General features: G+C 32.3%; 1 protein-coding gene across 5 annotated transcripts in view; it reads left to right on the top strand.

The window, feature by feature from the left end:
- hip1 (huntingtin interacting protein 1) overlaps window positions 1–13,899 on the top strand; it is an 89,581-nt gene that overhangs the window by 63,972 nt on the left and 11,710 nt on the right. For all 5 annotated transcript variants that reach the window (XM_009291565.5, XM_005157432.6, XM_073923323.1 and 2 more), the window contains 5 exon segments: window positions 3,403–3,597; window positions 6,276–6,423; window positions 6,524–6,610; window positions 9,658–9,765; window positions 12,403–12,539. In XM_009291565.5, the coding sequence (XP_009289840.1) occupies window positions 3,403–3,597; window positions 6,276–6,423; window positions 6,524–6,610; window positions 9,658–9,765; window positions 12,403–12,539 (675 nt within the window).

The following is a 13,899-nucleotide window of genomic DNA, read 5'->3' as shown; positions in this document are numbered from 1 at the left end:
TTTATATTTCTATACTGTTAAAAAAAACATTTGCCTTGATTATATAAAAGGAGAAAAATAATCACACATACAGAAAAAAAATTCTGTGTGTGTGTGCGCGCGCGTAATATATATAATAATATATACTAATATTATATATTAAATACTATAATTCTATAATTGTATTGACATTTGTCATGTCGCCCAAACCTAGTGTGTAATACAACCAGGTACAAAATCTTGTTCTTTCAGATTGTGCCATTGATTAACTACACTAAACTGCATCTAAAATCATTAATTCCTAAATCTTTATTTTATCAGTAAGATGACTCCAGTCATCGTTTTGATTGACAGATATAGATGGAGCATAGTGTGCATGGTTAATTAGCCATTGTCATAAGGTCAGTACTTGACAATGCTTTTCCCTCCATCCCTCTTCAGCTCTCGACCCACCACAGGATCCACGTGTCTCTGTTTCTGAGGTTAGAGTCCAGAGCAGGTGGACACGTTGATTCTGTGTTAGTGCGTGGGGTCGATGTGTCCAGATTGCTTGTAGGATCTAATGCGTCACCCTGCTTCCTCCTCCATCTTACTTCCTACTGAAACCTGCGCACCTGCTGCCTCACTGCCTGAAGCAGCTGAACACACCTGTGCTCAAAACACTGAGTCAACAACTACACCTTCGCTGCAGTTTAATGCTTTAATGGCTTGGCAAATAGCTTAAAGGTGGTCGAATGCTTCATTTAAATATTAAACCGTTTGACAGAAAACATTTTAAAGGGGCACTATTACAATTGAAGTATTTGTGCTTATTTGAGTTAAACTGCTGTTTGAGCATGAAAAAGACCTGCTAAGTAATAAAGCGTAAAGTCCACCGTGCTTTAATTTGTCTCGGTTGATCAATCGTAAAGTCCCTCTAACACTTTGTTTCTGTTGCATGGAACGGAACTATTGCAATATGTGCAAAATGAAAACTATGTCAAGAAAAGTTAAGCCAGCGGTGTAAATAGACTAAGAGTATTTTTGATTAAATTTAGTTTTATTGGTAAAGTATTACTTTCATTTACTTTCCTTTAATTCCAAAGAGAAAATTTGACTTTTATTTGTTTTTATTATTATTTAGGGCTATATTATTTGTTTACCGAGCAGGAATAAATAACCCTTGTATAATATAAGGAGGTTTCATGTGAATGTAAAAGCTAATAGTGTTAAATTAACGTCCTAGGGCAGTGGTTGTCAAACTGTGGTACATGTACCACTAGTGGTACGTGGGCTTCCAGAGGAATCAAATGTCATATGTACATGCTACATATATTTCAAAATGTATCAAAAATGATTTGTATATGAATATAATGACATATAGCCTATATTTATGAGGCCCAGGCAACATTTACAGGTGTTGATAAATTAGCTACTTAATGTTAATACTTTACATTTAGGTACAGCAGTTTTTTTTACTTTTTAAGAACAGTGCCATTTTATTTTTAACTTTTAAAAGCATATTTTAATTTAAACATTGACGATACATTTTTTTTTTGTTTGTTTGTTTGTTTTTTTGCAAATAAGCACAGTATAGTGTTAATGTTCAAACTATTTATAATGTTTAAAGTGGCTGACAATAATTAATATTTTTATTAATAGGAATTAGTCTGCATTGTTTGTGAACTGTGCAGTGCTGTTGCAGCTTTGTCGGCCTACTACACTATGCTACTGTATTTCAGTACTGCTTATTATGGTGATACTTATAGAGACAATTAGTTTCTGAGGTGGTACTTGATGACAAAGGTTTGAAAACCTCTTTCTTAGGGCTTAGTGGCCACATACATGGACAGCACATTTTGGCTCTTAAGTGGCTATTTAAAATACTTTAAAATTTGTATATTTTGTTACAGACATACAGTGTCATCCAGAAACTGTTTTGCAGCATATGAAATGTCTCAAAAACTATTTTTAACTGTCCAGAATGGGCAAAAAATGTTGTTTTTACTCTAAAAGTCAAATCATGTTCAAAGAATATGTGTGTGTTATTAATGCATTAAAAAACAGTCAGGAAAAAGTGTTTTATAGAAATTCGAAACACGATTTCCCATATATGGACATCATTATTCTCTAAAAGTACATTATATCAAAAGATGATACTTAGGTTTTGTTCTAATTAGGTTGCAATAAGCCCAAATAGCAAAGAGAAATAAAAAATGCATGTAAAAAAACTCCTTGGGCCGTAAGAGATTAATGTTTAGTGTGAAATGAATGACTATACTAATTGTGATCCTCAGACTTTAATCACACCAATATACTATAATTATTCTGTTCCTATTATCCATATCTGTAAGTGCTGTTTCTGAACTCACTCATACTCCTTACTGTTTTTTTTAGTAGCGCACACGCGCACTAATATCTTAAATTGAAATCCTTTTTACATCCAAGGGGACAGGAGTTGTATTAGTAGTTCTGTCACTAAGTCAAAAGAGATGCTGTTTCACAGATCTAATATACTGATACACATGCAATTTATTCCTTCACTGTTTACAATTACATTAATAATCAGTGATAAGTGTAGTTTTTAGAGTACGTTTTGATTTGACAGCGAAGAGAAGTTATGCGACATGCCATCTGACAGCTGGCTTTTTCTTTGCTGGAATAAATAATAATATTAATAACAAAGCATAGTTAGAAATTAAGGAAATAATGCTTTGTTTCTTCTGTATACAATGTTTCAGTTTATTTTCTCCATTTCTAACCTTCATTCTCTCTCATCAGTCTTATTTCAGTATTATAGTATTTTGATTTGATTTTAATTTGATTTAATTATTTTTGAACAAAAAAATCATACTTGAAATATAATTAACAAAAAGAAATACATTTCAACATGATCGAAAATGGAGCGGGATGAAGCATAAGCCTATTATTCTCCCATCCCATTACCACATATATAATTCGTTTATCACTTAAACTTATTTATTCTTTTACCTATCTCTTCTTTTTACATGAAACATTTTTGATCCTTTTGGTATCTTATAACAAATGACAAATAATATGTTTGATTCCATTTGTACCTTTTCATTTTGTAACGTAGACCAAAAGAAAAAAAAGAAAAAAATACATAGTACTGCAAATAGAAAAAAGAAAAAAATTTTTTTTTAATATTTATATTAGCTATTTAGATTTTTTTTAAAGAAATTAAATTGAAATGTTTCTCCTTTTTTTCCTTTGTTTCTAATTTTTAAGTTTTTCATCTTTTCATTTCAGCCTTTTCAATTAATGACGGTTTTCGTTAAAAAGAGAATAAATAGTAACAGGTTTCTTTTAACAGAGAAGTTTTAATTAACTCTGTTTCTTGTTCTCTCTGTAAAGTCTCTTCAGGTCTTGTATTCTAGATAGTGGGAGACAGTGCTAACTCAACATGATTCTCTGTTCATATAGTCAAATGAGCAGCTCGGCACTCAGCTGTCTGCTTTAGTGGCTGAGAAGGCGGGGCTTGTGGAGACCGTTTCTCGAAAAGAGGTGGAGCTGTCTGGTTTGGGGGCGGAGTTAGAGCGTTTGCAGAGCAGTCTGACCAATGAGAGGGAGAGCGGTGTGAAAGCTGCTGAGGCTCTGCAAAACCAGCTCAATGAGAAGGTGGGATGTTATACATTTGCTCTGTATTATTTGACTAGTAGTGTTGTATGCATTATTCAGCATTTTACCACAGGAAAAAGGCTTTATATTGGCTAAAAGTAATTATGGACCCGGTTTTGATTAGCTAGCCCATTTGATTCATATGTATATTTTGAAATAATATAGTGTTTTGTCCTTTTCCTTTTTCCATTTGTTGGTTTACTTACTGTCTTTAAAAAGCAAGAATTGTCTTCAAGACATTGGTAATTTGTACTCAAAAAGTTTATGAGTTCCCCTGCATCGATGGATTATAATTTCTTATTATTATAATTTTTTAAATTTGCATTATTATTGTCATAGATTTTTTTCTTAATTATTATTATTTTTCTTGTGTGTGTGTATGTATATATGTATATGTGTATATGTGTGTGTGTGTGTGTGTGTGTGTGTGTGTGTGTATATATATATATATATATATATATATATATATGTGTGTGTGTATATATATATATGTATATATATATTAGTAATGATTTAAATATAAATGATATGGCACAAAAAGTAATCTAATTTAAGGTGGTGTCATTTAATAATAGCTTAATAGCTTTTTTTCCCAGTAAAATGACATTTTACCAAAACATAGACAATTGACAGACAATTTCTGTCAAAAAGAAGAAAGCTATAACTAAATCTTTTACCAGTAAAGCCCTGAGCACCATGAATGCATTCAGACTTCGTTTCATCACTTTTGTTGACACTTAATTCCTCAATTGAGATGAGAAACGCTCATGGGATCCTGTTGTAACACTGATTTTCCTGTCTGTGTGTAACATATACTTTTTTAAAAGATATAAAATTAAATTAAAAATTTAATGGAAAAAAAGAAGAAAAATAATTAAAACAGTATTTGAATAGTCTAGTTTGTATGTTAGAAAAATGTTTATTCATTTTTAGGGGTGATTTATATATATATATATATATATATATATATATATATATATATATATATATATATTATTATTATTATTTTTTTTTTTAATTTTTAACATGCATTTTAACATTAATAAAATATGATTTTATTAATGTTAATATTTCCAGCATCAGCAACAGTGAGCATATGCCAAAAGCGGTTTTCCAAAAACAACCATAATTCACAAATAAGATCAAACCAGCAGATGCACAAATATATTGAATGTAGCCTATGTATAGTACATTAAGTATACATATTTACTTAATCTTTAGATAAGAGTTTTTACAGATGAAATTTAAATGAATATTAGTTTGCAGCTTTTTAAAACCTAAAAGTCATCACCTAAATATGATTTATGATGAAAACTGCCCAATCACAGAATACTTATTTGTCCTTTTTTTAATTTAATGCTGAAAACATCATATAATTGCCGAAGTATGAAATGATCAGAGGACAGTATTTGTTAATGCTTAATATCTGATGTTTTATGTTCATGTTTTGTCATTTCTGTATGGTGTCTGTACTGCTGATACAATATTTAGTCTCTATTTACATACTCAAAAATACAAAATCTTTGCTATGGAGTTTTAAAAGAACACTCCACCTTTTTGTGAATTACTTCTAATTAATGCTTGATCCCCTTGAAGGACATCAAAACAACATTTATAGGGGGTCAGCTCTATAATGCTAAGAAATAATTTTCTCTGCTTTGTGTTTTAAATAGTAATACTAATAATTAAAAGATAATCAAATCAACAACATAAACATCCATTTGACCATCCTTATTAGGGTTCATACCACCGTAATGCATAATCGCGTCAATCAGACTATGCTAGAAAAAACTCATTCAGAAAGGCATATATTGAGCACTAATAGACAACGTAACTGTTCACAAGACTGTTTTCTCATAAATAGCTGTTTTTTTTCTACATATAGCCTAAAAGTCAAGTCAAATTAGATGCATCGTTTAGTAGCATGTATAGTGTAGTAGCTAATCGGATACATTAGGTCAGAAAACATAAAATATCAAAAACATAAATATATTTTATTAATGAATTGGATGTCATTAAAATAAATGCATACAGTAAATTTCATTCACTGAAACATGTATTGCAAAGACTAACATTACCAAAAAGTTGACCCCCTGATCATCAATGTGTAAGTCACACCCTGTATACAAGCCCATTTTTCTAACAGTTGAGTTTAACTATTTTTTAATCCATTCAGTCAATCTCCAAGTCTGGCAGGAGCACTTTTAGCTTAGCTTAGCATAGATCAGTGATTCAGACATTAGACCATTAGCATTTTGCTTGAAAAAAATATTTCAAAAAACTTTTTTCAATTATTTTCTACTTCAAGATATAGTTTTCTGTAGTTACATTGGGTACAAAGACTGACTAAAAGTTGCTATTTTTGTAGGTTGATATGGCTAAGAACTATATTTCATTTCAGCGTCATAGTCAAGGAACTTTGCTGCCGTATCATGGCTAAAATTGTAAAACTCCGCTGTTTAACTCTAGGTCACTTGTACAAATAGCCTATTTCCAAAAAAGTGAAGTTTTCCTTTAATGTAAGTCCAGAAAAGAGATCGGCTGAATTCTAATTTCTCGTCTGATTCTAATTTCTGTCCAGTCAGTCGGCGCACATCTAGCTAAAGGTTAGCTTTATTAGCATGTGGACTGTTCACCTCAAAGCTCATACAAAGTCTTCATTGTCTTTGTGTTTGCAGGAAAGTCGTGAGCAGGCTCTGGAAAGCGAGTTGGTCTCTCTGCGCTGGGCGTCTCTGCGAGCGGCTCTGGAGGAGGCGGGAAAGATCGTTCAGGACAGCTTGAATCAGCTGGAGGACCCTGCACACATCAGCTGCACCAGTTCAGCCGGTCAGAACCCAGCTCAGATGCACCACGCTTCTTACACCATACTGCAGGAACTGCCCTAAGAGAGTGTAATAAATATTAAAAGAGCTTCTTGTGTGTGTAGATTACCTGGTGTCCAGGTGCCAGGTGGCTCTGGACTGCGTGGAGAGGCTGCGTTCGTCCAGAGACGGCTTTGTATCAGATAACACAGGTGAATTACATGAACACACACTCTCATTTCCCTTCTCAGTTAACATTCATTAATGCAGCGTTCACTTCAGCAGTACCGGGAAAGTTAAACTGAAACTGGAGCCTGCCAAGATTACACAACTTGCACATCATTTAAAGTAGTTAAAGAACTGTAAATTTACTAGGTAATTAAAAACTTTGTAGAGTAATTAACTATGTTGAAGATGCGGAAGGAGACAAATGTATTTTAGTTATTGACAGTTGTACTGCTTAAAGCAGAGGTGCTTATACTTGGTCCTGGAGGGCCGGTGTCCTGCAAAGTTTAGTTCCAAACCTAATTAGACACACCTGTTCACTCATACTGAACTACTCATACTGAAGTGTATTTTTCTGAGGTGCAAGTTTCAATTTTCATTTAAACAAAAAACAAGATATTCTGAAGAATGTTGTGGGAAAAGCAGCCATCAACATCCATAGTAGAAACCAAAACATATCATGGAAATGGACTTTTGTGAATATCCTCTTTTGTGTTCAACAGAAGAAATAAAGTGTGGAGAGTGTGTAATTGATGACCAAACTTATTTTTTTTCTAGCTCTTTAATAATTCAATGGAAACTGTGCTATATTTTGTAGCAGAATCTTAGATTAACATACAGTGAAATTAAAAAGAAGAGCACTTAAGTATAAATCTTATATGGCATAAATGTTTATACTTTACCTTTTTAGCAAATAAATACATTTAAAGTTCTATAATCTTTACATTTTAGAAAGTATAATGATTTAAACAAAAATAATATGGCAGGAAAGCTAATCTGATCTAATCGTCTAATCTAAGACAGTAGCATTTAATAATAGCTTAATAACTTTTTTTTTTTTTAAGTAGAAGGACACTTTACCAATACAAACATGTTGACAATTTTTTGTCAAAAAGAAACACGTAAAGATCAGAGAAAAAAATAGTACAAATAAGTACAAATCTTAGATGGCATAAATGTTTTTACATTCACTTTTTATCAACTTTTTTTTTTTGTCAAAAATTATTATTATTATTATTTTTTAAATACATGAATATTTGAACTGTAGAAAGAATAATATAACTCTTTTAATGTAGAGAGAGTTTTTCTTACAGGGTGTCCGCTGCGTCTTAAAAAGTAAATCTTTAAATGTCTTAAATTTCAAAAACGAAATTTTAGGCTTTAAAGTATAAATGGTTGTGGGTCCTAAATAATTTTAAACTGGTCTAAATTTTTACTTTGTCCGAGTAAATCTTCTCAGTTGGGCCAACATCCATCCAATGACCATCAATGCATCTCAATAAAGCCTTATTTTTAAAGTTTTTTTTTAAGTTTTTTATTGCAAAGAGATGCAATTCACAACAGCTGTTAGACATTTGTACAGCAAATTCCCCATTAATTTCCCTAGTCAGGGTAGGAAAACTAAAAACAATTGCACGATTTCTGATGATAATACAGAGCCATTAGGAAAAAATTCGTGTTTAACCCTGTATAAGTCTAAAATTTAATTTTTAATGGTCTTAAAATGGTCTTAAAATGTCTTATATTTAACTTGATGAAATCTGCAAAAACCCTGTTCTTTAAAATTCATTTATTGAAAGTGTTTTGTCCTTTTCCTTTTTGTTTGTTTTCCTCACTGTCTATAAAAAACAAGAAACGTCTTCAAGGCTTTCTTAATTTGTGCTCAAAAAGTTTATGACTTGCTCTGCTAAGTCTTGCATCCTATCATGAACAGCAGGTGTGGAGGATGGCACATAAAATACTAGGAGACAGCACACACCCATTAAACAAATATTTTGAGTGGATGCCCCTATGGTGACATCTAAGTACAATAAGATGTTCCACAAACCGTTATAAATGTACTTTTTTTATAACCTGAAGTAATTCGATTATGTAGTAAATGCAGTTAATCTTGGATTATAATTTCTTAATATTAATTCTATTTTTTTTATTTGCATTATTATTGTTAATGATTTTTTCTTTATTGTTATTATTATTATTTTTTTGTTGTTTGTGTACTTGATGTTAAGTGTTGGTGTTTTGTGTTAAGTGTGTCATTCTTGTTATTTGTGAATATATCAAGCACCACCATGTCAGAATAAATAATAAATTAATAATAATAATAATAATAATAATAATAATTAGTTTATAAGTAGATATATATATATATATATAAATAATATTAATAATATAATATAAGTAATATATGTATATATAATATATATATAAATAATGTGTGTGTGTGTGTGTGTGTGTGTGTGTGTGTGTGTGTGTGTGTGTGTGTGTGTGTGTGTGTGTGTGTATATAAATATATATATATATATATATGTATATATGTATATATGTGTATATATATATATATATATATATATATATATATATATATACACATAAACATACTCATACATACCATGGTAATGATTTAAATATAAAGGATATGGCACAAAAAGTAATCTAATTTAAGGTGGTGTCATTTAATAATAGCTTAAAAGCTTTTTTTTCCCAGTAAAAGACACTTTACCAAAACACAGACAATTTTTGTAAAAAAAGAAAAAAGCTGTAAACTGCTAACCAAAGCATTTTAGGCCTTAGTATTGTTTAAATGATAATTTTACACTCAGTCTGAGCAAAGTGTATCATGAAACAAACGTTCTGAATCAGTAAGTGGTCCTAAACAGTCTGGCTGTTGTCTGAGCTCCTATGCTGGTAAGGGTGTGCAATACATATAGTGACACATATATGATGTGTTATTTTGCAATGTTACGCCACTGACTGTTGGGAAAAATAGTTAACACATCTGAAAAATTGAACAATCCACACAGTTTTGAAAACAGCCATGCTATCATCAACTACTGAAAACTTTCCTACTCCCTGTTTTTGCTTTGTATTTAGCTCAAAAATATACAACTAAATCCTTTACCAGTAAAGCCCTGAGCACCATGAATGCATTCAGACTTCGTTTCATCACTTTTGTTGACACTTAATTCCTCAATTGAGATGAGAAACGCTCATATGATCCTGTTGTAACACTGATTTTCCTGTCTGTGTGTAACAGATGTGTCTGGACTGGTGCGGGCAGTGACTCAGTTTGCTCACCTGGTGGGCGATGTCATCGTGCAGGGCAGCGCCACCTCCCACATGGTGCCAGTGGAGCAAGCTGACGGTGAGCATGACACATTTATCATTTCAACACCTTCCTATTCAGGTTTACATCATGTAATCACATCAAAATGCAAAACGAATGCATATTTATATGCAAATGCTTTATCGAAAATATATAAAGGGCAGTATCTGCCTAGCTCATGTTAATCTCGAGTACCTATAGAGTAGAACTGCATCATTCATATCTTTGACGAGTCTTTCATTGAGCAATATTTGCAAAAATTACAGCATCACATGTCTATGTGGGATTTACTGTAATCATTTGCTTGGTCGTAAACGACGAAGTCTCCTTTCATGATGTCATCGTATATTTTTCTGCATTTGTCCATTGTAAAACATCTACATGTGGGTAGTCCAGTGCAATGTCAATTTAAGTAGTAAACATTTGGTGGTCAGCTAAACAAAAATATTTAAACACACATCGTGGGATTATGCCTGAGTAACGTTTGGTCAACTTTACAGTATGTTTGTGTTGTTTATAAAGCTGTGGTGAAAAATAGTTTTGAGAAATCGAATTTGGGTTGGCGCCAATAGCTTAGAGGTACTGTGTTCTGACATACAGTATATAGCAGAGTGCTCATGCCGGTGACCCTAGTTTGATTCCCAGCTCAAGGTCCTTTGCCGATCCTTCCCCTCTCTGCTCCCAATGCTTTCCTGTCTGAAATCTCCCCTATTCTATATCATAGTAATGGTAAAAACTTAGCGATTTTTTTTTTGGACCTGTACTTAGTTTTTAACAGCAGATGGCTTTCTAGGCTAGTTTTTTAATTATAACATTAATCATACACTGAAATTCTCATGAAAAGCTCTCAGAAAGTTGTTTTTTTATGTCAGGTGTTAACGTAAACAGCTAACTTCAAACACACTTGTAATTCACTTGAACCAAAAATAATTATTCATTAAGTTAGCAAAGGTTTAAGTGGTATTTGTAAGGAACTGAATGCAAGCTGAGTATGGTTGTTCGTAAAGCATACAGCAGCATCTGCTATTAAAAAATAAGCTCAGAATCCATTCAAGCTAGAAAAACTGTGTAATTTGCTGTTAAGTGTCTAAAGTACTGAAAAGTGTCGTCAACACTTTTCTAAACACATAATAGTTTTAATAACTATCTCTAATAACTGATTTATTTTATCTTTCTAATAACTGATTTATTTTATTATAACATTACTAATAACTGATTTATTTTATCTTTACCATGATGACTGACTGTACATATTATTTTACTATATATTTTTCAAGACACTTCGATACAGCTTAAAGGAACATTTAAAGGCTTAAGTAGGTTTGTTAGGTTACCTAGGTAAAATGGAGTTTACTTTCATTCTCTCATTCACAGTGAAATAGGGGCTTCTGCTGTAAGTGTCAGTGGAAGAATGTCCAGCAAACACACATGCAGTGAAATTGTGCACAGTTTCTGCGTTTTTAAGAAGTTGGAGCATTTTAAATACTCGCGCTTGCCTCCCTCGCCATAGTAAGCTACGGCGACATGGCGCATATGAGATAAATGATGTTCATAAATGATGTACATAATAACCAGTTATGATCATTACTGAACCATACCAAATTGTCCTTATCTGCATCACACCAAAGACACAATTATTTTGACACCCCAAGTATTTACCATGGTATGTATTTTTCTGTCATTTCAAAATTTATTTTTACTTTGTGATAGTCTTTTAATCAATATGTTAATGGGAAAGTATGTGTGTGTGTGTGTCCAACATTTTGGTGAATTACATTTGTTTGAGTTTGTTATAAATTTGAAAATGATCACTTTTGCGATGACAAGGCTCCATTTCAATAGCTCAAGATGCCATCTGGCGGTAAGGGTAAATGATTAGCAGCAGTTTTCCATCCCATTGGATCTCATTTTTTAAATAATCAGTCCAGGAGGTGGCGCCGATCAACAGCAGTATCAGTTCAAAAGTGTTCAAAGCAAGTAAAGTAGATTAAAACTATCGTTTCAAAGCGATCATTACGCATCAAGCATCCTCCTTACGCATACACGCAAAGCATAATGGGAAATTTTGCGTTCTAAGAAAAAGGTCTATTGGCTTGCTCTAGTAATCTGACGAATTAACTCACCTCTCAGATCTAAAGACAACACTCATGACAAAACTGCTGAGTTTGTCAGTTTTTGGGGTCTCCCAACACATTTCTATTGTGGTCTGTACTATTTGCAGCATGTTTCTGTATTTGCATGTGTTGTGAGAATTTGTGTAGGTCTATTATCAAAATGATACTTGTAGCACATTTGAGCTATGTCAACTACCCTTTTGATATAAGTAGCATAATTGCACTCACTAAAATTAAAATGCTAAATATTTTAAAACCGCACTGTATTATCACGTAGAGACGTCCAAGAAACTGACTTTGTTTAAGTTGCTCTCCATACATCACAAGGGTCATTCCAATCATTGTGGTTCTGTTAATAACTGGCCGCCGGGGGTCTGGGGGTTTGGTTTCAAGTTGCTTTTAAAGAGCATGGCATAACTCAAAGCGACTAATGTGCTGTGCCCACGTGCACAATGCAATCATGTCATTCATTGCAGCAAATGTGTCTGTTGGAGCGTATGTGGAGTGTCTGCAGGTGACAGATGGCTAGTCTGACTGCTTTCTGCTTTTTGTCTGTGGGCAGCATTGGCAGACAGCGTGAAGGCGTGTGGCGCAGAGGCCCTGACGCTGCTCTGCCAGCTCAAGGAGCAGGAGTCTATGGGGGCGGCAGACTGTAGTCGGCTGAGGACGGCACTAGATTCTGTCAAGGCCTTGGGCGAGGTGAGAGTCAGTCTGGGTTTTAGTTTAAGAAAACAGTTGATTGAACAGCAATGTTGGCAGGGCTCTGATATGTTTTGGGCATTTGAGTATCTGCTTGGGGGTCTTTCCTCATTTCAGCCCCATTTTTTTCCGCTCACTTTTTGCCAGTCTGTCTTGCTCAGTCTAAATAAAGGCACAAAGTAATGAAAATAAATCTTCGATAGATTAAAAAGAAATGTTAGAATGTAATTAGCAGAAAGAACCATTTTAGCACACTTTTCCTGAATGATTTATAATCTGCCAAAACCGGTATAAAGTATTACTGTTTTTTTTACTGCATATTATACAGCATATACTGTATATCGTCCAGTGTTTTTTTCTTTTAATATTTTGAATGGCTTTTTATTTGTATATTTCGGGTTTTAACTACTTTTTTTCGTAACATTTTATTCAGGATTTCTAGGTTCAGACAAAATCTTACCTACATTCTTAGTTATTTCTGCTGAGAATTTTGTAAAAACAAACTTTGGATTTATGTTGAATGATGTTTTTGGAGTGTTGTTGCTAAAAACTTAATATATGTAATAAAAATTTATACTTTTTTATCTTTAATATTTAAAATGCAAATCCAATTAGATCCACTAAATTGATAAACTAAACAAGTCTCTCATATAATACATCTACTAAAAGACAGTAAATACTACTAATAGTCAATAATATTACTAAAATTAATAAAAATTGAATAAATTAAAATTTACACACATTTACCCAAATAAATGAATCTGCGGAAATCTGCGAATGCAGATTCCATGTGGGCCTACTTATTCCCCAACAAATGAGCTCTTTACAGATGAGGGAATTGTAAAAAAACAAACAAACAAAAAAAAAACAACAACAAGCAAACAATAGTAATAAATATATCAAGATAAAAAAATATATATTCATACAGTTATTACCATCATAATGAATTTTCAGCAGATGCAATTGTACATCAAGTTACTTTGTGTTATGTTGTAGTTGCATCAAATTAGATAATTAATAGGTTAATTAAGCTCTAAATTGAAAATAAAAATATTGTAATACTTTTCCTCCTCTTCATTCAATTTACTGTTGATTTTCATAATTTGAAGGTTTTTTTAAATTGTCATTTTAATTTTTTAAAATGTATGTTTAAATTTCGATTGTCATTTTAGCTTAAACATTATTTTTTCTAAGACTGTTTCACATCTAATTTTTCAATTAAATTTGATTTCTACTTGTTAATAAACTGTTTTTAATTGTTTTTATAATTTAATTGTTCACTCAGGTGCAAAGGTGTCATCTAAATTCATTTTCGCTTTAGTTTTACATCTGATATTTCCATTTAAATTGATGTCACATT

The sequence above is a fragment of the Danio rerio genome, chromosome 15, assembly GCF_049306965.1.
Source record: "Danio rerio strain Tuebingen ecotype United States chromosome 15, GRCz12tu, whole genome shotgun sequence".
Classification (NCBI taxonomy): Eukaryota; Metazoa; Chordata; class Actinopteri; order Cypriniformes; family Danionidae; genus Danio; species Danio rerio.
Note: the sequence above shows the minus strand (reverse complement) of the source record. Positions and strands in the feature narration are given on the sequence as shown.